The sequence below is a fragment of the Lates calcarifer genome, linkage group LG19 (assembly GCF_001640805.2).
Source record: "Lates calcarifer isolate ASB-BC8 linkage group LG19, TLL_Latcal_v3, whole genome shotgun sequence".
Lineage (NCBI taxonomy): Eukaryota > Metazoa > Chordata > Actinopteri > Centropomidae > Lates > Lates calcarifer.
In genome coordinates, this window is record NC_066851.1 from 5,412,135 (window position 1) to 5,431,886 (window position 19,752).

Below are 19,752 nucleotides of genomic sequence, written 5' to 3' on the forward strand. Positions count from 1 at the left end.
GTGTGACTGTGTGTGACAGTCCTTTTCTCAAAATCCATTTGACACCTCACTCTGCTTTATGTTTCTTCTCAGTCCCTTTAGAAGTGTGTGATGTGTTCTCAGATCTCTTTGAGCGGAGCACTGCAATGCCATTACCTGCGCAGAAAGATGCAGGCTGGAAAGATTTGAAAATTGAGATAGACATTGCTATAGGCAACACTTTTACCAGTATGTTAAATAAGACTACAATCCTATGATAGCTGGAAAAACCTGAATTATGTGACTGGAGAGTTAAAACATCCAGAAGTAAATAAAGGGGGATATTGGGTTTCAGTGGAAAGTGTATATTGCATTTAAACAATGACTGAGTAGGACCAATGGGCAGTCCATGTTGAGCAGACCCTGACACTCGCTGTCCTCCCCACCATACCCTAAAAAGAAAAGTTACAAATGTTTCTCTGGTGGAGAACAGCAGTAATTCTTATTGTTTAAAATTGTACACCCAAGCTAGAGTAAGGCCTTGGAGGTTCAGTTCACTCAATGTTTAAACTATCCACTACCCACATGACTTGATACACTATATACAGTATGTCATATAAGGTGGCAGTGAAACAGCAATGAGCAAAGACCTAGGGGTATTCCTAAGGGAATATGTTACAGTCTGATAATAGTTAGGAAGAAATAAAACAGTCCAGAGATTTGAAAAAGGTACAATGTCTGATTTAATTTAAGTCTATCAGTGTACAGTAAAACTGAACTGCTTACTGGCATTAGGGGGAAAAAACGCATTCAGCATTAAAAATCTGACTCAACTGAAAAAATTTAAACTGAAAACTAACTCACTGTTTTAGGGAAATGTAGACAGAACATAATGACTAAGGAAACTAACATGCTGGGCACCAACTTTAATAGCTACAAAAGTGTCATCAAATCAACTGCTACACCCACCCACTGTGATGCCCCAAAATAACACACTAAAATGACAAACAAGTCAAGTCACCCAATCCATGTCTGTGCTGCAGGGACATTCCTAAGAACCTGTTTCTTATTGAACATGGAGTGATTTGTTCTGTGTTATTTGGGTCACCTGTGTGTTGGTTGACTGACCAAGTCATGGAAATCTGTGTTTAAAGGAGCAGTGTGTAGGATTTAGTGGCATCTAGTGGTGAGAATGCATATTGCAGCCAACTGAATACCAGTCCCCTGAGCTCCCCCTCTCCAAACGTGTCAGAGAGTCTATGGCCATCAGGTGATAAAATGGCATCAACCAGGCTAATCTGTCAAGAAAAAAATTATTTATGTTATTTACCTTATTTATGTGCATGCGTTTCATTTCAGCTCAGTGTGAGAATCGAATTTTGTTTTCGCTCACGGGAGTATTTATTTCCTCTCCTCCTGTCTTATGTGTGTGCATGTCCAGCCTCTCCACACACATGGAGGGGAGGAGCAAGGGAGACAGGCTGACAAGTCGTTACATTAAACAAGAAAAAAGTTGTTTCTCTTGAGGTGCAAGGTGAGTTCAGACTAGCATGAAATTAGTTAACCTGGGTTACCAGTGATGTTTTCTGTGTCTGTGCTCTGATTATTGAGGTATAACACTGCACAGTCTGCACAGTAAGCCATATTCCATCATGCTGGAAAAGAAGGCTTCAGCTCATTATAAAACCTTGGACCCTGGAGGACCAAAGCTGATTTTGTCCTTGTAATACACTAGTGGACCAGCTCTTTATACAAAATTATCTCTCTACTTACCACCGATGTCATGGGTATTAACCCATCCAACATGTGCTCTGTGGATTTGGACATGGTTTACAACTGCTTTCTTTGGGCTGTCCTGTTGGCGCACCATTGAAATACAAAGTGCCAGGGTCACTGCTACTTGCTGGTCCCGGTCCTCATATAACTGGAGGGATTCCTGTTTCCATATTATCGACAAGAACACGAAGTCAAGCACATTCCCTGTGGATGTTGCACAAAGATTGTACAGCATCACTGGTTGTGTTTGTTTTTTAATGGACTGTGGCACAGCCGATCGTCACAGGTAGGATGACATCAGGATCACGTCTCTTCTTTTTGCAGGAAACATAGTTCTCGTGGCTTCATCAGGATCTGTTCTCCAGTGTACAGTAGGATAGATTTCAGCCAAGTGTGAAGTAGCGGGAAAGATAATCAGCATCTCCAAGTGGGAGGCCATGGTGTTCTGCTAGACAAGGGCAAGCTGGGAGAGAGTTGCTGCCTGAATAAAGCAGTTTAGATAGCTAATATCCTCTGAATGAGTGAAGATAACATAGAAATTTACAGGAAAATTGAAATAACATTAGCAGTGCTGCCAGTGTTATAGTGGACCTTTGTGGTAATGAGGGAACTGGTCCACAAGTTGAAACCCTCAATTTACTTTACATTCCAATTGTCACCTATGGTCATGGGCTTTGGTTTGTGACCAAAAGAACACCAACAAAATAAGTTTTCTTGGTCGGGCTCACTCTAGTTATAGCACAAGAAATTTGGCATATCAGAAGGAGACGTTGAACCATTGCTCCTTCACACTGAGGTGATCCAGTTGAGATGGTTTAAATAGTACTTTTCATACAAGTGTCCCAAATTTAAAAGAGGTCACTCTAAAAATGACACAGGTCGTGCCTCAATCTCAAGCTTTCAGCTTTACTTAAAAACTATCATCAGGAGCAATTTGTGTCAGGAAACTACCGCAAATAAATACCAGGTATGTCAGCTGATTGCGTCAGTCAGACAAACACTGACTCCTAAAGATGCACCTACATGATATGGACACATTCCCACCAATATCAGATCATCTCTGATGATAAATTGACTGTCTAGACAAAGTCAAGGACAAACCACCTTGCCACACCTCAGTTTGGTGGGTGTTGAAGGATGATTTCACCTCCTATTGTGGTAATGACTCTAACATTACCCAACAGTTAGCAGTTAATCTACAGCTACTTCTGTTCATGTCCAGTGTCCATTGTGAATATAGTTGAGGAAGCAGCAGCTCTCAAACTATGGAGAGTGACAAACAGAGATTTAATCTGAAGAGGGAAGTGGGGATAATAGGAGCTGTGTCATTCATCGCTGAGGAGGACTGAGGAGCCCTGGGAGCAACTGAGGAGCTGAAACATCCAGAAGTAAGAGTTTCAAAATTGACTTTTCATCAGTTTTGTCAGAAAATCCAATTTTGCTGTTGGCAAATATCAAATTGCAAGATTATATACTTATTAGATTATATACTCTGCAGTCTACTAAGACTGTAGATCTACAATCAAGATCATACATCTGTTTTTTGTCATTCATTGTTTATTCATCTTGTTTATTTAAGGTCATACATCATATAGTGTTTATAAGACACACAAATAAACAGGGCTTGGTTGTACATTACACAGTGACTCCTGAGGTTTCGATAATGAGCTGTCACTGCTGTTTGATACTAGAATGATCATAGAACACCGGGTTAGAAGCTGATAGATGTACAACCAGTGGAGTTAATATTAAATTCAAGCACTCTACAACAACTTTTACTGCACCCTGACCAGTTATTGTTTTGTCAGTCATTTCTGAGCAGATTATAATCCTTAGGAGTACGAATACTTTTTTATTTGGATGTCTGCTCCTTCAGGGTGATTAACAACTCTCTGATCTGTGTGACCATGGCGGACAAAGAACCTGAAGCCCTGAAAATGAAACGGGAGATTGGGTTGATTGGCGGTGTAGCACTAGTTTCAGGAACAATGATTGGATCTGGTATATTCATGTCCCCTCAGTTTTTACTGGCCTATGCAGGAAGCCCTGGAGCAAGTCTGGTGATCTGGGCACTTTCAGGAGTAGTAGCTATGTTTGCAGCGTTGTCCTATACTGAAATTGGGACAATCATTTCTGAATCAGGTGGGGACTTCATCTACATACTGAGGATCTACGGTTCATGTCCTGCTTTCTTTGCAGCGATCACTTTTATCATGGTTGTGAAGCCGTTCGGCATTGCAGCAATGGCAATTAGCATTACAGAATATGCCATGGCACCATTTTACCCAGGCTGTTACCCTCCACAGCTGCTGGTGAGGTATGCTGCTGCTGTGGCTATACTGGTTGTTGCCACCGTCAATATCCTGAATGTCCGCCTTGCTATCAGAATCCAAGTGGTCTTCTTGGTGGCCAAAGTGGTGACACTGACATTCATAATAATTGGAGGGATAGTGAAGCTCATACAGAGCAGCACTGTCATTGTGGAAAACTTGAAACTTGAGAATGCGTTTAAAGGGACTCAATACTCTTTGGACACTCTAGGAATGGCTTTTTATCAAGGACTCTGGTCTTATGATGGCTGGTGCAATTTGAACTATGTCACTGAAGAGCTGAAAAGACCTGAGGTGAGACTGTAAGAAGCTGAATTGTGCATGTGTACATAATTGAGTAAACAGTAGCATTATGCAACAGGTCACTTGTCAGGTGGTGTCTTGTCAAAGAATATTTGCTTGAGTTTTGAATCCTTATTTCAAAACCCATTCATCAGTCTATTGTCAGTTAACATGCTTAAATGTTTCTACACAAAGGCACTCAAAGATGTGATTGTAAGCCTGATGCAGTTGTCTTGTCTTATCTAATCTCTTATCTCGGATAAAGGTGTGAATCCTCCTGTCATGAGCAGTATATCCTATATACAATATAAGAGTATAGCAACAAACAGCACTTAAAATATTGCATAATATCCTTTGGCAAAACAGGCAGATCACATGGAGAGTTTTTGAACTCAGATGACTTGTCTGCAGTTAGACGTTATATAGTTAATGTCTTTTTTCCCCCAATAATTTCAGTAGATCTTGGCGGTACTCTATGTGACTGACAATTCAAATGGCTAATATAAAACAAACAATGACAGGAATGGTTCAAAGGCCAAACAGTTTCACCAACTGATTTTTTTCTGCAGTAATGAAATGTGATGACAATGTAAACCTTGTTCTGGGAATTTTAGGCCTAATTTCTAATGGGTAATCTTCTTTGTTTGATAACGCTTATTGTTCATGTCAGTTCAAAAACAACTCAATGACAGAATGAATAGATAAAGCAACAAGGACTAAAACATTTCTGGTTGTGCAGACTATTACTGCAGGGCTCTAGAAATTTTATAGAGCTCTCTTTTAATACTTGGTTATGAATTCTCCAAAGTGAATCTGTCATACATTATTCTTTACTGTGATTAATAGAATTTAACTGTTGCAAGATTCATGCTTTTAGTTTTATTTCAGATTCAGTTTACCAGAAAAAGGGTTTGGAGGACAATGTGGGTTTTTTTTCACATAGGTAGGGTGACTCGTTCATGTTTGTGTATAAAACATTTACTTCTTAGCCGACAGATCCTGAATATTTAATTTTGAGCTTGGTTGCTGATTGGTTCTTTGCATTAATCATTGTCATAATCAAGTAAGAACTGTGTCATTCAGTCACACTACTTTAGTCATTTGCACATACTGATACTATGTGACAAGGTGAGGCAAGGTGAGATTTTGACTATTTTCCTTTGGATTCACGAGCCATGTGTTTTTAAAACTAAGCATTATTATGGTTCCGCTCTAAATGCTTACAGAGCTTCATGAGTCTAACCTCTGCCTAAATCCTTATTTATCCAGATTCCAGCTTCAGTGTTATGACTATCCATCATGTAAGTTTGTAAATATAAATGTTGTTCTTTTTGTCTCAGGTCAATCTTCCCAGGGCAGTTGTGATAGCCATTTCTCTGGTGACTGGCTTGTATCTGCTGGTGAATGTGAGCTATCTGACAGTAATGACGCCTAAAGAGCTCATGTCCTCCAGCGCAGTAGCAGTTACCTGGGGGTAAGACAGCACCTGATGTTGATGTCACAGATTGTGCTTGATGGGTTTAGACTGATATTTTAACTTGTTGTTTTCAATAAGTAATTAACAAAGGGGCTTTGATCCAACTTTTCATTTACCTTAGTTTAGAAATCTCTAATAACCTTTTAATCTGTGAAAAAAAAGAATCTTAATAAAGTACACAAACCCCATGATAGAGCTTCTGCTTGTAGCAGGTGGCTTTTGAAATTTGGAGCTGATTCTGTTGCAGCTTGTGTGAGAATTTCCACTTTTTTCCCACAGGAATAAGGTGTTAGGGAGCTGGGGGTGGATCATGTCTGTGGCTGCAGCACTGTCTGCTTTCGGCTCACTGAACGGGACCTTCTTCAGTGGCGGCCGTGTGTGCTTCGTTGCTGCCAGGGAAGGACACATGGTGAGTATCTTTATGTTATAGAAATATGTTATAATGTAGAAATACGTATAAGATTGTTGTCACAGAGTTGTGTTTGTTTTGTAGCCAGATATTTTGGCAATGGCTCACATCCACAGACTGACTCCATCCCCGGCACTGATCTTCACCACTATCATCTCTCTGGTGGTGCTGATCCCTGGAGACTTCCAGAGTATTGTCAACTTCTTCAGGTGAAGGCTGGGTCTGCATTTCTTCTTCATTTCTTCTGAAAAAACATAGGGTCTGTTTGTGTTTGTCTGACATCTTTGTTGCTGTTGTCAGTTTCACTGCCTGGTTTTTCTATGCCATCACCCTGTCTGGACTCATCTATCTCAAGATCAAAAAGCCAGAACTCCCCAGGCCGTACAGGGTCAGTATCACACACATTTTGCTCATTTTTTAACACTGCCTGACAATCACAGCTGGTTGTCATGCTTGTCTCCTCCTCTCTCCACAGGTTCCCATCATACTCCCCATCCTGGTCCTCATCGCAGCAATATTCCTGGTGCTGGCACCCATCATAGACAAGCCTCAGATTGAATACCTCTACGTGACTCTATTTATCTTCAGTGGAGTCATTATCTACATCCCCTTCATCCATTACAAGCTCTGCCCAGGCCTGTTGACCAAGTTGACAGTGTTCCTGCAGCTGTTCTTAAAGGTCGCACCAGCAGAGAAAAACCTGTGATTTCCAGTTGTTATGCTGCTTTTGAACTACACTTGTATTTGCTATCACACTCAAACATTGCATTTTAAATTCAGCAGCCACTTACTGTGTAGTATTACCTCCCATCTGTCTCTCTACTGAGCACACACAGATTTTAACATCTACAAGACAAGTGCTGATAACTGCAGTCTCCTTGTAAAATTTGCTTCAAGAAGTATTAAGAATTTTTCTGGTATATATTGCCTTTTTGCACAGGTGCACTTTGAATTTATTTTGCTGACTTTAGATTCTTAGTCAGAGAGCACAAAGTTTACCTGTGTAACAGTTCATCCTAAGTGGCTAAGCAGAAAATGTTCTTAAACAGATGCATTTCTGTTGTTGTCTATTAGTTTCATTTCTGTTGTTGTCTATTAGTTTCATTTCTGTTGTTGTCTATTAGAAATGTTCATTTGTAAAATGTTCCAGTTAAAAGATCCATAATAATGTATCTTGAATATATTTTATAACAAGAAACATCCATTTCACAGTATCAAGTTTTTTCTTGAACAATAACACATACTGATTTTGGGGAGAGTGAAAAGAGGTATCTTTGACTTCCTCTGTTCTTGTACAAGATAAAAATGCTGAAGAAAGCTTTTACTGCTTTACAAACACCTACAATGATACCAAAGTGAGAAAAAGCACCATAAGATGTTTTTTAACTAAAACAATGGGAAAAAATATTTGTCACAACATTGCAACTCCTCCAAGTGTATAAAACAAAAACTGCAGTAACCTTTGTCATTGAACAGTTGCTGATTTAAATATTATGTGTTACAGTTTTAAAGATGTTCAGTACATGTGACTTGTGATTTCAATATTTTTTTTGCATCAGCAGCTGTGGTTCACAAACAGTACACGTAATAAAGCTCTGGTGATTCCCTGACTTTTCCTCTAGTACCACCAGCAGATCAACATTTTAGGCTTTTAGTGACATACAGCTATTGATTAAGCTGCAATAAAACTGGGTTCACACATTCATGTCCCACTGAGGATGATTTGTAATCCTTAATCCTGAATTGATCCTTTAATTAACTTTTCAAAGTGTCTTCAAGTAAAAATTTATATCAGTGGAATATGTTAGCATACAATTTTAGGGTTTTAACACCTGCAATACTAACAACATTTTAATCAGCCATTACTGTAGTTTGTGTTTAGTGTTAAGACATTAAACTAAGATGAGACAAATAAAAATGATACCTGCTAAACATGAGGATATTAGCACTGTCATTGTGAGCATGGTTTTCTTCATATGTAAAAGTGTCACATTGGAAAAAAAAAAAAAAGGATTTACATTTTTTAAGTTTTTTGTTTGGTCAGATTACATTTTCTGTTTCTTGACAAATGAATGAAATAGAAAATATCAAAGTGTCTCCTTTGTATGTTTAATGTGTGTTGGTGTGTGACTGTGTGTGACAGTCCTTTTCTCAAAATCCATTTGACACCTCACTCTGCTTTATGTTTCTTCTCAGTCCCTTTAGAAGTGTGTGATGTGTTCTCAGATCTCTTTGAGCGGAGCACTGCAATGCCATTACCTGTGCAGAAAGATGCAGGCTGGAAAGATTTGAAAATTGAGATAGACATTGCTATAGGCAACACTTTTACAGTATGTTAAATAAGACTACAATCCTATGATAGCTGGAAAAACCTGAATTATGTGACTGGAGAGTTAAAACATCCAGAAGTAAATAAAGGGGGATATTGGGTTTCAGTGGAAAGTGTATATTGCATTTAAACAATGACTGAGTAGGACCAATGGGCAGTCCATGTTGAGCAGACCCTGACACTCGCTGTCCTCCCCACCATACCCTAAAAAGAAAAGTTACAAATGTTTCTCTGGTGGAGAACAGCAGTAATTCTTATTGTTTAAAATTGTACACCCAAGCTAGAGTAAGGCCTTGGAGGTTCAGTTCACTCAATGTTTAAACTATCCACTACCCACATGACTTGATACACTATATACAGTATGTCATATAAGGTGGCAGTGAAACAGCAATGAGCAAAGACCTAGGGGTATTCCTAAGGGAATATGTTACAGTCTGATAATAGTTAGGAAGAAATAAAACAGTCCAGAGATTTGAAAAAGGTACAATGTCTGATTTAATTTAAGTCTATCAGTGTACAGTAAAACTGAACTGCTTACTGGCATTAGGGGGAAAAAACGCATTCTGCATTAAAAATCTGACTCAACTGAAAAAATTAAAACTGAAAACTAACTCACTGTTTTAGGGAAATGTAGACAGAACATAATGACTAAGGAAACTAACATGCTGGGCACCAACTTTAATAGCTACAAAAGTGTCATCAAATCAACTGCTACACCCACCCACTGTGATGCCCAAAAATAACACACTAAAATGACAAACAAGTCAAGTCACCCAATCCATGTCTGTGCTGCAGGGACATTCCTAAGAACCTGTTTCTTATTGAACATGGAGTGATTTGTTCTGTGTTATTTGGGTCACCTGTGTGTTGGTTGACTGACCAAGTCATGGAAATCTGTGTTTAAAGGAGCAGTGTGTAGGATTTAGTGGCATCTAGTGGTGAGAATGCATATTGCAGCCAACTGAATACCGGTCCCCTGAGCTCCCCCTCTCCAAACGTGTCAGAGAGTCTATGGCCATCAGGTGATAAAATGGCATCAACCAGGCTAATCTGTCAAGAAAAAAATTATTTATGTTATTTACCTTATTTATGTGCATGCGTTTCATTTCAGCTCAGTGTGAGAATCGAATTTTGTTTTCGCTCACGGGAGTATTTATTTCCTCTCCTCCTGTCTTATGTGTGTGCATGTCCAGCCTCTCCACACACATGGAGGGGAGGAGCAAGGGAGACAGGCTGACAAGTCGTTACATTAAACAAGAAAAAAGTTGTTTCTCTTGAGGTGCAAGGTGAGTTCAGACTAGCATGAAATTAGTTAACCTGGGTTACCAGTGATGTTTTCTGTGTCTGTGCTCTGATTATTGAGGTATAACACTGCACAGTCTGCACAGTAAGCCATATTCCATCATGCTGGAAAAGAAGGCTTCAGCTCATTATAAAACCTTGGACCCTGGAGGACCAAAGCTGATTTTGTCCTTGTAATACACTAGTGGACCAGCTCTTTATACAAAATTATCTCTCTACTTACCACCGATGTCATGGGTATTAACCCATCCAACATGTGCTCTGTGGATTTGGACATGGTTTACAACTGCTTACTTTGGGCTGTCCTGTTGGCGCACCATTGAAATACAAAGTGCCAGGGTCACTGCTACTTGCTGGTCCCGGTCCTCGTATAACTGGAGGGATTCCTGTTTCCATATTATCGACGAGAACAGGTGCTGAGGTTAATGTGAGTTACTACTGCAATTTGATGCAAGAATGATCATATGTATAAAGACTGGTGACAAATTAAAGGAAAACTCAACATACTATGCATCTACAAAGTTTAGCAAGGTGTTTGGCCACCATGACTTGCCAGAACAGCTTCAATGTGCCTTTGCAAAGAGTCTATGATAGATGTGGAGGCAGTAAAGCCATAACATACATGCCATAATAACAGATAAGCGATTGATGAGAACTTTGAGTCAATGAACAGCTTTTACTGCACCCTGACCAGTTATTGTTTTGTCAGTCATTTCTGAGCAGATTATAATCCTTAAGAGTACAAATACTTTTTTATTTGGATGTCTGCTCCTTCAGGGTGATTAACAACTAAAGTGCCTTGAACGTATGCTCTCTGATCTGTGTGACCATGGCGGACAAAGAACCTGAAGCCCTGAAAATGAAACGGGAGATTGGGTTGATTGGCGGTGTAGCACTAGTTTCAGGAACAATGATTGGATCTGGTATATTCATGTCCCCACAGTTTTTACTGGCCTATGCAGGAAGCCCTGGAGCAAGTCTGGTGATCTGGGCACTTTCAGGAGTAGTAGCTATGTTTGCAGCGTTGTCCTATACTGAAATTGGGACAATCATTTCTGAATCAGGTGGGGACTTCATCTACATACTGAGGATCTACGGTTCATGTCCTGCTTTCTTTGCAGCGATCACTTTTATCATGGTTGTGAAGCCGTTCAGCATTGCAGCAATGGCAATTAGCATTGCAGAGTATGCCATGGCACCATTTTACCCAGGCTGTTACCCTCCACAGCTGCTGGTGAAGTGTGCTGCTGCTGTAGCTATACTGGTTGTTGCCATCGTCAATAGCCTGAATGTCCGCCTTGCTATCAGAATCCAAGTGGTCTTCTTGGTGGCCAAAGTGGTGACACTGACATTCATAGTAATTGGAGGGATAGTGAAGCTCATACAGAGCAGCACTGTCATTGTGGAAAACTTGAAACTTGAGAATGCGTTTAAAGGGACTCAATACTCTTTGGGCACTCTAGGAATGGCTTTTTATCAAGGACTCTGGTCTTATGCTGGCTGGTACAATTTGAACTATGTCACTGAAGAGCTGAAAAGACCTGAGGTGAGACTGTAAGAAGCTGAATTGTGCATGTGTACATCATTGAGTAAACAGTAGCATTATGCAACAGGTCACTTGTCAGGTGGTGTCTTGTCAAAGAATATTTGCTTGAGTTTTGAATCCTTATTTCAAAACCCATTCATCAGTCTATTGTCAGTTAACATGCTTAAATGTTTCTACACAAAGGCACTCAAAGATGTGATTGTAAGCCTGATGCAGTTGTCTTGTCTTATCTAATCTCTTATCTCGGATAAAGGTGTGAATCCTCCTGTCATGAGCAGTATATCCTATATACAATATAAGAGTATAGCAACAAACAGCACTTAAAATATTGCATAATATCCTTTGGCAAAACAGGCAGATCACATGGAGAGTTTTTGAACTCAGATGACTTGTCTGCAGTTAGACGTTATGTAGTTAATGTCTTTTTTCCCCCAATAATTTCAGTAGATCTTGGCGGTACTCTATGTGACTGACAATTCAAATGACTAATATAAAACAAACAATGACAGGAATGGTTCAAAGGCCAAACAGTTTCACCGACTGATTTTTTTCTGCAGTAATGAAATGTGATGACAATGTAAACCTTGTTCTGGGAATTTTAGGCCTTCATGAAAATGTGATGTAAATCATTCTCAAGTAATTTATAATGGGTAATCTTCTTTGTTTGATAACGCTTATTGTTCATGTCAGTTCAAAAACAACTCACAATGACAGAATGAATAGATAAAGCAACAAGGACTAAAACATTTCTGGTTGTGCAGACTATTACTGCAGGGCTCTAGAAATTTTATAGAGCTCTCTTTTAATACTTGGTTATGAATTCTCCAAAGTGAATCTGTCATACATTATTCTTTACTGTGATTAATAGAATTTAACTGTTGCAAGATTCATGCTTTTAGTTTTATTTCAGATTCAGTTTACCAGAAAAAGGGTTTGGAGGACAATGTGGGTTTTTTTTCACATAGGTAGGGTGACTCGTTCATGTTTGTGTATAAAACATTTACTTCTTAGCCGACAGATCCTGAATATTTAATTTTGAGCTTGGTTGCTGATTGGTTCTTTGCATTAATCATTGTCATAATCAAGTAAGAACTGTGTCATTCAGTCACACTACTTTAATCATTTGCACATACTGATACTTATGTGACAAGGTGAGCAGGTGGATTTTGACTATTTTCCTTTGGATTCACGAGCCATGTGTTTTTAAAACTAAGCATTATTATGGTTCCGCTCTAAATGCTTACAGAGCTTCATGAGTCTAACCTCTGCCTAAATCCTTATTTATCCAGATTCCAGCTTCAGTGTTATGACTATCCATCATGTAAGTTTGTAAATATAAATGTTGTTCTTTTTGTCTCAGGTCAATCTTCCCAGGGCAGTTGTGATAGCCATTTCTCTGGTGACTGGCTTGTATCTGCTGGTGAATGTGAGCTATCTGACAGTAATGACGCCTAAAGAGCTCATGTCCTCCAGCGCAGTAGCAGTTACCTGGGGGTAAGACAGCACCTGATGTTGATGTCACAGATTGTGCTTGATGGGTTTAGACTGATAGTTTAACTTGTTGTTTTCAATAAGTAATTAACAAAGGGGCTTTGATCCAACTTTTCATTTACCTTAGTTTAGAAATCTCTAATAACCTTTTAATCTGTGAAAAAAAAGAATCTTAATAAAGTACACAAACCCCATGATAGAGCTTCTGCTTGTAGCAGGTGGCTTTTGAAATTTGGAGCTGATTCTGTTGCAGCTTGTGTGAGAATTTCCACTTTTTTCCCACAGGAATAAGGTATTAGGGAGCTGGGGGTGGATCATGTCTGTGGCTGCAGCACTGTCTGCTTTCGGCTCACTGAACGGGACCTTCTTCAGTGGCGGCCGTGTGTGCTTCGTTGCTGCCAGGGAAGGACACATGGTGAGTATCTTTATGTTATAGAAATATGTTATAATGTAGAAATACGTATAAGATTGTTGTCACAGAGTTGTGTTTGTTTTGTAGCCAGATATTTTGGCAATGGCTCACATCCACAGACTGACTCCATCCCCGGCACTGATCTTCACCACTATCATCTCTCTGGTGGTGCTGATCCCTGGAGACTTCCAGAGTATTGTCAACTTCTTCAGGTGAAGGCTGGGTCTGCATTTCTTCTTCATTTCCTCTGAAAAAACATAGGGTCTGTTTGTGTTTGTCTGACATCTTTGTTGCTGTTGTCAGTTTCACTGCCTGGTTTTTCTATGCCATCACCCTGTCTGGACTCATCTATCTCAAGATCAAAAAGCCAGAACTCCCCAGGCCGTACAGGGTCAGTATCACACACATTTTGCTCATTTTTTAACACTGCCTGACAATCACAGCTGGTTGTCATGCTTGTCTCCTCCTCTCTCCACAGGTTCCCATCATACTCCCCATCCTGGTCCTCATCGCAGCAATATTCCTGGTGCTGGCACCCATCATAGACAAGCCTCAGATTGAATACCTCTACGTGACTCTATTTATCTTCAGTGGAGTCATTATCTACATCCCCTTCATCCATTACAAGCTCTGCCCAGGCCTGTTGACCAAGTTGACAGTGTTCCTGCAGCTGTTCTTAGAGGTCGCACCAGCAGAGAAAAACCTGTGATTTCCAGTTGTTATGCTGCTTTCAACCTTTCTGCTATGACACTCAAACATTCAACAGCCACTTACTGTGTAGTATTACCTCCCATCTCTCCCCTCTACTGTACACACACAGATTTTAACATCTACAAGACAAGTGCTGGTAACTGCAGTGTGCTTGTAAAATTTTCCCCAAAAAGCATTAAAAATTGAATGAACATTTCTGTTTGTTTAATTTCTATTTTAGTTTATTAGAAATGTTCATTTGTGAAATGTTCCAGATCAAATATAGTTTATAACAAGAAACATCATTCTACACCATTCTTATCAGCTGTTGCTTTAATTTATGATTAGTGCTAATACACTGAACTAAGATGGTAAACAGATAAAAATTATACCTGCTAAACATCAGCATGTTAGTACTGTCATTGTGAGCATGGTAGTGTCTTGTTGATAGCATTTATCTTACTGCACTGCTGTGCATTAGCAAAACTTCACAGAGCTGCTGGCATGGCTGCAGATTCATGGAGTTTTAGTCTTGTTTTCTAACTCTGTCCCACATATCTTGCCACATTCAGTATAGAGCATGATTCAGTTTAAATGCTTTATATTTTGTTATTATCTTAATCCACTGTGAGTGGGTACTGGTCTACAAGATTAATAATATCTTGAAGGAGCTGACCTTCCTACAACAAATGTTCTTTTGGAGTCTAAAATTCAGAATAATGGTGGCCCTACACCTTTGTAATAACAAGTAAACACTCGTGCAGATTGTGTGAACTTAAAAAAAAAAGTTTATTAAATAAATGTTACCCAGCAAAAGGATAAAGAAATGGCCAATTTTTTAGTGCAACTTTCACATGACAAAAGATTGTTTAACACAAAACAGGAAAGAGCAGGGGAGGGAGATGTGGGAGATAGTGTTTTGTGTATGAATCTGCAAACATAAGTTATGTTTGACTGGAGTTAGTTTGTCTCCAGATGTAAAATTGTCATCTTTTCAAAATAAGGATTTGACTTTGCTTGGTCAGATTTCATATGCTGTTTCTTGACAAATGACTTGTGGACATTTTGAAACAAGTAGTTTTTCCATTTCTGCCTGCAGGTCTCAATACCTGCTGGAACCAAAAGGGTTCTTCCAACCAAAGAAATATGAACTGGAAAATGTCAAAGTGTCTCTTGTGTATGTTTAATGTGTGTCTGTGTATGTCTGTGTGTGACAGTCCTTTTGTCAAAATCCATCTGAAGCCTCACTCTGCTTCATCTTTCTTCTCTGTCCCATTAGAAGTGTGTGACTTGCTCTCAGATTCCAATTCACAGCTTTTCTCCCCCGTCCCACTCCCGCCCCCCTGTGACAACTGGTGGTACAGCATGTGAAGCCGCTCTGCGTTCATGTCTGCATCCTCCGCCCCCTCACAGCACTTCATCCATGACTGTGGGATGGCCTCGATGCCATAGTGTGCCCCAGCGATGGCCCCAGCCATGCAGGCTATGGTGTCTGTGTCCCCTCCCAGGGCCAAGCTGTACGCTATTGTCCTCTCCAGGCCGCCGTAGTTCTCTGGAAGGCATTCCCTTGGCTGCAGGCAGTGGAGGACACAGAAGATAGCAGTGGGGACTGAGTGGAGCGCTGCGATGCCATTACCTGGAAGAAAAGATAGATTCACAGACTGTAAAAACTGTAAAGACTGTAGATAATAAGTTAAACTGAAATATATTGAAACAAATACTGACCCAGTTCAGAGATGACCTCCTCAATGCTAACCTTGCTCCTGTCCATCAGGTCTCTAACTCTGTGGAGGCGCTCACAGAATGGCTTCTCTGCTTCCTTTAGGCTGTGTATACACACATGTTAAACACTTATACACTTATATATGTAGAAAAATAATGCACCAAGTGCAATTTGATATTTCAGACCTTATAAATGTCTTTTAAAATGATATACATTTTCTCCTGACTAATACTACACAAACATCAGTTCCAATACACGTAACTAGATCAGATCTGTGCTAAAGCAGACATCGAGGATTTAATCCTGCAGAACTCACATTCTGGCATCATTGCGTGCAGCCTCATCAGCCTCCACTTCCTCCATCTCTGTGATTAGCCTGGTAATGAACTGCTGAGGTAAGTCTAGTGCTCCCTGCAGGGAGAGGTGCACAGCTAGCGCCTGCAGCACTGCTCCATTGTAACCCAGAGAGCAGGAGTGGGTCAGCATGGCGCCCAGACGAGCAAACTGGAGAAAAAAAAAAGAGAAAGAAATCAGACAAACTCCGCACCAACAGGTCAGTGTATCTTCCAGGCAGCCTGTGTTTCACTGTGATTCACAATTTAGAGGAAATTTGAAGGTAAACATGGTTTATAACCAGATACTGTTTTAGCAGAAGTGATCACTTTACATCATCAACTTTCTGTCAAGATTCTTTTGTTGTTAGCTGACCACAAAAGAAAAACAATCAAACCCTTGACCCTGTGGCAAGCTAACCACAGTCTCCTTCTCAATCTATAACTGTATTGTATAGCAGAAATTAAAGCTAAAGACAAGACCAATTACCTCATCACTTTATTTATTTGATTTATGAGCAGAATTACTTTTGAGTCTTTACTTGATTTGGGTTGTTGAAACTTATAAGAACTTTTGTGTGATTATTAAAGCAATCTTATCATTAAAACAATGTGAAACACAAAAGCTTTATTTCCTTTCAATTTCATTAAATGAAATCATACCAGAATTAATAAATGTTTTCTGACTTGACCTAGTGCACACTCAAGAAAGTCTTGGATCTATGCACCAAGTCAAGATTGAGATTTGTGTGTCAAGTGTCCAGTTGGGACTCAGAAGTTGACTTGGTCACACCTCTTTACTGAGTGACAGTAGCCAACATGTAACAACAAGCAAATCTACATTCTCAAACAATACAGTTTAACCAAGTGACCAACCTCTGTAACAACACAAGAGCTTTCTAATACCTCTTTGCGTAGTGTGTTTGTTATTTAGTGGTCAATTTTTATGCACCTTTGTAAGACTGTTGTGTGTCCCATAAACATTGATGGGTAGATGCCTCATTTGAGAGGACCTTGAGTTTGTGTGTCAACTAACTGGACAGTTTTTTTAGTTGCCTCACAGTACACAGAGCAATACAGAAGCAACAGTGTGTCAGGCTGTAAACTTTACAAACTGTGTCCTGACATAAAACAACCGAACTCCAAAACTAACTGTGATAGAAGTAAGATCGTGGAAATGGAGAGGCAGTACAAGACAGCATGAGGCAGGGCACTGTGACTCATTTCTGTTGGCTGCTTTGCTGCAGTCTTTTTATTTCTTAGAGTTACGATAAGGTCACCTATGTTCTCTGACATCCCAGATAATGAACATTATCTAAAACATTAAAATGTGGATTTTTGGGTAAAACATAAGACTTGTGTACATTAGCATCACATGGGGCTGCTCCTCTGCAGCTGAGCTGAACTGACAATTGCAGGGGAGAGAATTATATTTTTCTCTTATTTGTAGATAATGAAGAAATGGCATTCATAATAATGTTGACTGTTTATAAACATGAAAGACATAGACAATGAAAAGTGTGAACCAACAAAGCACAAGCATTTGACCAATTAATATACTGAAGATGAACCAGCACAAAACAGTAAATGACTTGCAGTATTAAGGTAATGACAAACAAACAGCTCTTCAAAAGATGTTTTCAACATGTATGTTATCTAGACAATGTTTTGAGTCCACAAAGACACCCTCTGCTCACCCTTTTGACATCAGCCAGGTCAGGGAAAGCCAGTGCAAAGGGAGCCGCCCTCATGGCCCCACCATTTCCAAATGACCCCCGACCATTGAACTGGTCCCTGGCTGGCTGGTACACATCACTGAGCTGGGGAGAAGACAGCTTCTTCAGCACCTGGATCACTCCAGAACCATAACCACGACCAGGGGATGCACTGTACTCCTTAGCAAACCTAGAGGGGTGAGATACCTGAGCTTCAGTCTGCATGTTTGTGAAATTCTGTCCTTAATTTACTTCATGAGCCTTTGAAACAATGTTTGCACCACAAAACACTTAAATGTCTGCAGTGTGTATTTGAATACCTGCGAGCCATGTCCTGCTCATCAAAACCAGTACGGGTGAGTAGAGACTGGACCACACAACGTGCCATTGCCGTGTCATCACTGTACTCAAGAATGCCTGACACACACACACACACACACACACACACATTTATATAAACAGAGAATTATACACAAAGAATCTTGCATCTCACATATCATCTTTACAAGATCTCCAACACTCTTTATCAATTAGCTGTAGTTCTGCGATACAAACTGCAGCGGCAAACTTTACAGCCCATAATTAGTGCTGAAATTATTACTGCATTAAATTAAAAATTAATCATTTCCAATCCTACTAATCTAATCATTTCACAAAAAACATCACTTTGGGTTTGAGCGTTTCTCACTGTTTTCACGTTATGCAGTAAATAAACTAAATTCACCGAGCTACACTATTACCGATAGTTACTATTAGGTATCGGAGTAATGGCAGGGTTGTTAGGTATTCACGGTCCTACTGTAAAAATAGATTTACACTTTTCAAGATTTTCTGGGTGACATTTTGGCATGGATGAGGAGTAGAGTAGGCCGGGGGTTAGTGAGGAGCCATGTATCTATTCCATATCAATACCAGCATGCATTTAGATGTTTCACTTAATTCAGGCTGTTATAAAATCCCATGCTTTGACCAACCATTTCCTTTAGTCTCGTCGTCCAGGCTGTTCAGGTGCTGCAGCACACTCTCCATGGGAACCTCCTCTGCCCCTTCAAACTCTCCGCCGACACAGTCACCCAACACAGCCGCAACCAGCGCTCCCCTAAACCGGGACAAAGACGCCGGGCCCCCCGCTGCCACCGCTCTCACTGCCGCCATTGCCATTCATCCGCCGGTGGAGAAACTTAAACCTACACCGAGAAAACACTGTGCTGGTCCGCGGACCAGACTGTCAGACAGGCAGTGGACACAGTGGAAGTGACAACAACAACAAATGTCGACTCAACTGCCCCTATCTACTGCTTCCTGGAAACGTCTTGACGACAGTTTGACCCCGATTAAAGGCTCGGTTCGTTCCACATAGAATTATAGCTAAATAGACTGGGCTTTCGTTGAAAGACAGGTGCAATCTGTTCTAGTTTGTCTATTTCTATGCAAAAAAAAATGGACGATGGATACCGAAGTGGACAGAATAAATGCGACCTAACTGTCCTAAAAAGGTTATTATTAGTGCCTTATCTGTCAATATTTAACTGGGACCTCAATGTAAATGTTAGATGCACACGTTTTTGCTGATTTTCGTGGCAGAGTATACTATTACCGAGGTTCGACCGTAGTTTGCGCAGAAACCCTCAATTTTACGGTACAGTCGTACATTTGTTAACATCGCCCTCTGCTGACCAGGAGCTTTGACATTGGAAGACGAGAAAATATCTTATTAATGATTTCGATTTAACAGTAAATTCATTATAAAGAAAACTGACTGTAGAGTAGTGAAATTGAGGATTACAGGATAGTCTGCTCCTTGTTCTCGTCCTCATTATGCTAATGCAGTCTGCCTCAGTTACACAGAACTAATGGTCAGACTCAGACAACAAGGTGGTAGATTGTTTAGTCATCAAGAATAAATGAATGAATGAATGAAACTGAAAGCCTTTCCTAATCCAAGATAAACACAACAATTAAAGTATTAATGTCTATGTT

General features: G+C 40.0%; 3 protein-coding genes across 3 annotated transcripts; 2 read left to right on the forward strand and 1 right to left on the reverse strand.

Annotated features, from left to right (window-relative positions):
• The first annotated feature begins 3,605 nt into the window (after positions 1-3,605).
• Positions 3,606-8,164, forward strand: LOC108896143 (b(0,+)-type amino acid transporter 1). Its single transcript, XM_018695163.2, has 6 exons — positions 3,606-4,358; positions 5,687-5,820; positions 6,103-6,232; positions 6,317-6,441; positions 6,533-6,620; positions 6,708-8,164. The coding sequence occupies exons 1-6, from the start codon at positions 3,642-3,644 to the stop codon at positions 6,936-6,938; spliced, it is 1,425 nt and encodes a 474-aa protein (XP_018550679.1). The 5' UTR covers positions 3,606-3,641; the 3' UTR covers positions 6,939-8,164.
• A 2,480-nt stretch (positions 8,165-10,644) lies between these two features.
• LOC108896144 (b(0,+)-type amino acid transporter 1) lies at positions 10,645-14,214 on the forward strand. Its single transcript, XM_018695164.2, has 6 exons — positions 10,645-11,409; positions 12,770-12,903; positions 13,186-13,315; positions 13,400-13,524; positions 13,616-13,703; positions 13,791-14,214. The coding sequence occupies exons 1-6, from the start codon at positions 10,693-10,695 to the stop codon at positions 14,019-14,021; spliced, it is 1,425 nt and encodes a 474-aa protein (XP_018550680.1). The 5' UTR covers positions 10,645-10,692; the 3' UTR covers positions 14,022-14,214.
• Positions 14,215-14,346: 132 nt separating this feature from the next.
• Positions 14,347-19,104, reverse strand: adprs (ADP-ribosylserine hydrolase). The gene is made up of 6 exons (XM_018695166.2): positions 18,747-19,104; positions 18,093-18,189; positions 17,755-17,962; positions 16,042-16,229; positions 15,728-15,828; positions 14,347-15,638 (listed from the first exon to the last, which is right to left on the reverse strand). The coding sequence occupies exons 1-6, from the start codon at positions 18,931-18,933 to the stop codon at positions 15,247-15,249; spliced, it is 1,173 nt and encodes a 390-aa protein (XP_018550682.1). The 5' UTR covers positions 18,934-19,104; the 3' UTR covers positions 14,347-15,246.
• Between the last annotated feature and the right edge of the window lie 648 nt (positions 19,105-19,752).

Bases quoted from the DNA above. Each gene is read 5' to 3' on its own strand.
- LOC108896143 (XM_018695163.2), top strand. From the start codon at position 3,642: ATGGCGGACAAAGAACCTGAAGCCCTGAAAATGAAACGGGAGATTGGG. The intron at 6,233-6,316 runs GTGAGTATCTTT...TTTGTTTTGTAG, and splicing joins CTGCCAGGGAAGGACACATG to CCAGATATTTTGGCAATGGC. The intron at 6,621-6,707 runs GTCAGTATCACA...CTCTCTCCACAG, and splicing joins AACTCCCCAGGCCGTACAGG to GTTCCCATCATACTCCCCAT.
- LOC108896144 (XM_018695164.2), top strand. From the start codon at position 10,693: ATGGCGGACAAAGAACCTGAAGCCCTGAAAATGAAACGGGAGATTGGG. The intron at 12,904-13,185 runs GTAAGACAGCAC...TTTTTCCCACAG, and splicing joins GCAGTAGCAGTTACCTGGGG to GAATAAGGTATTAGGGAGCT. The intron at 13,704-13,790 runs GTCAGTATCACA...CTCTCTCCACAG, and splicing joins AACTCCCCAGGCCGTACAGG to GTTCCCATCATACTCCCCAT.
- adprs (XM_018695166.2), bottom strand. From the start codon at position 18,933: ATGGCAATGGCGGCAGTGAGAGCGGTGGCAGCGGGGGGCCCGGCGTCT. The intron at 16,230-17,754 runs GTGAGCAGAGGG...TTTTTTCTCCAG, and splicing joins ACCTGGCTGATGTCAAAAGG to TTTGCTCGTCTGGGCGCCAT. The intron at 15,829-16,041 runs GTGAGTTCTGCA...GTGTATACACAG, and splicing joins GCACGCAATGATGCCAGAAT to CCTAAAGGAAGCAGAGAAGC.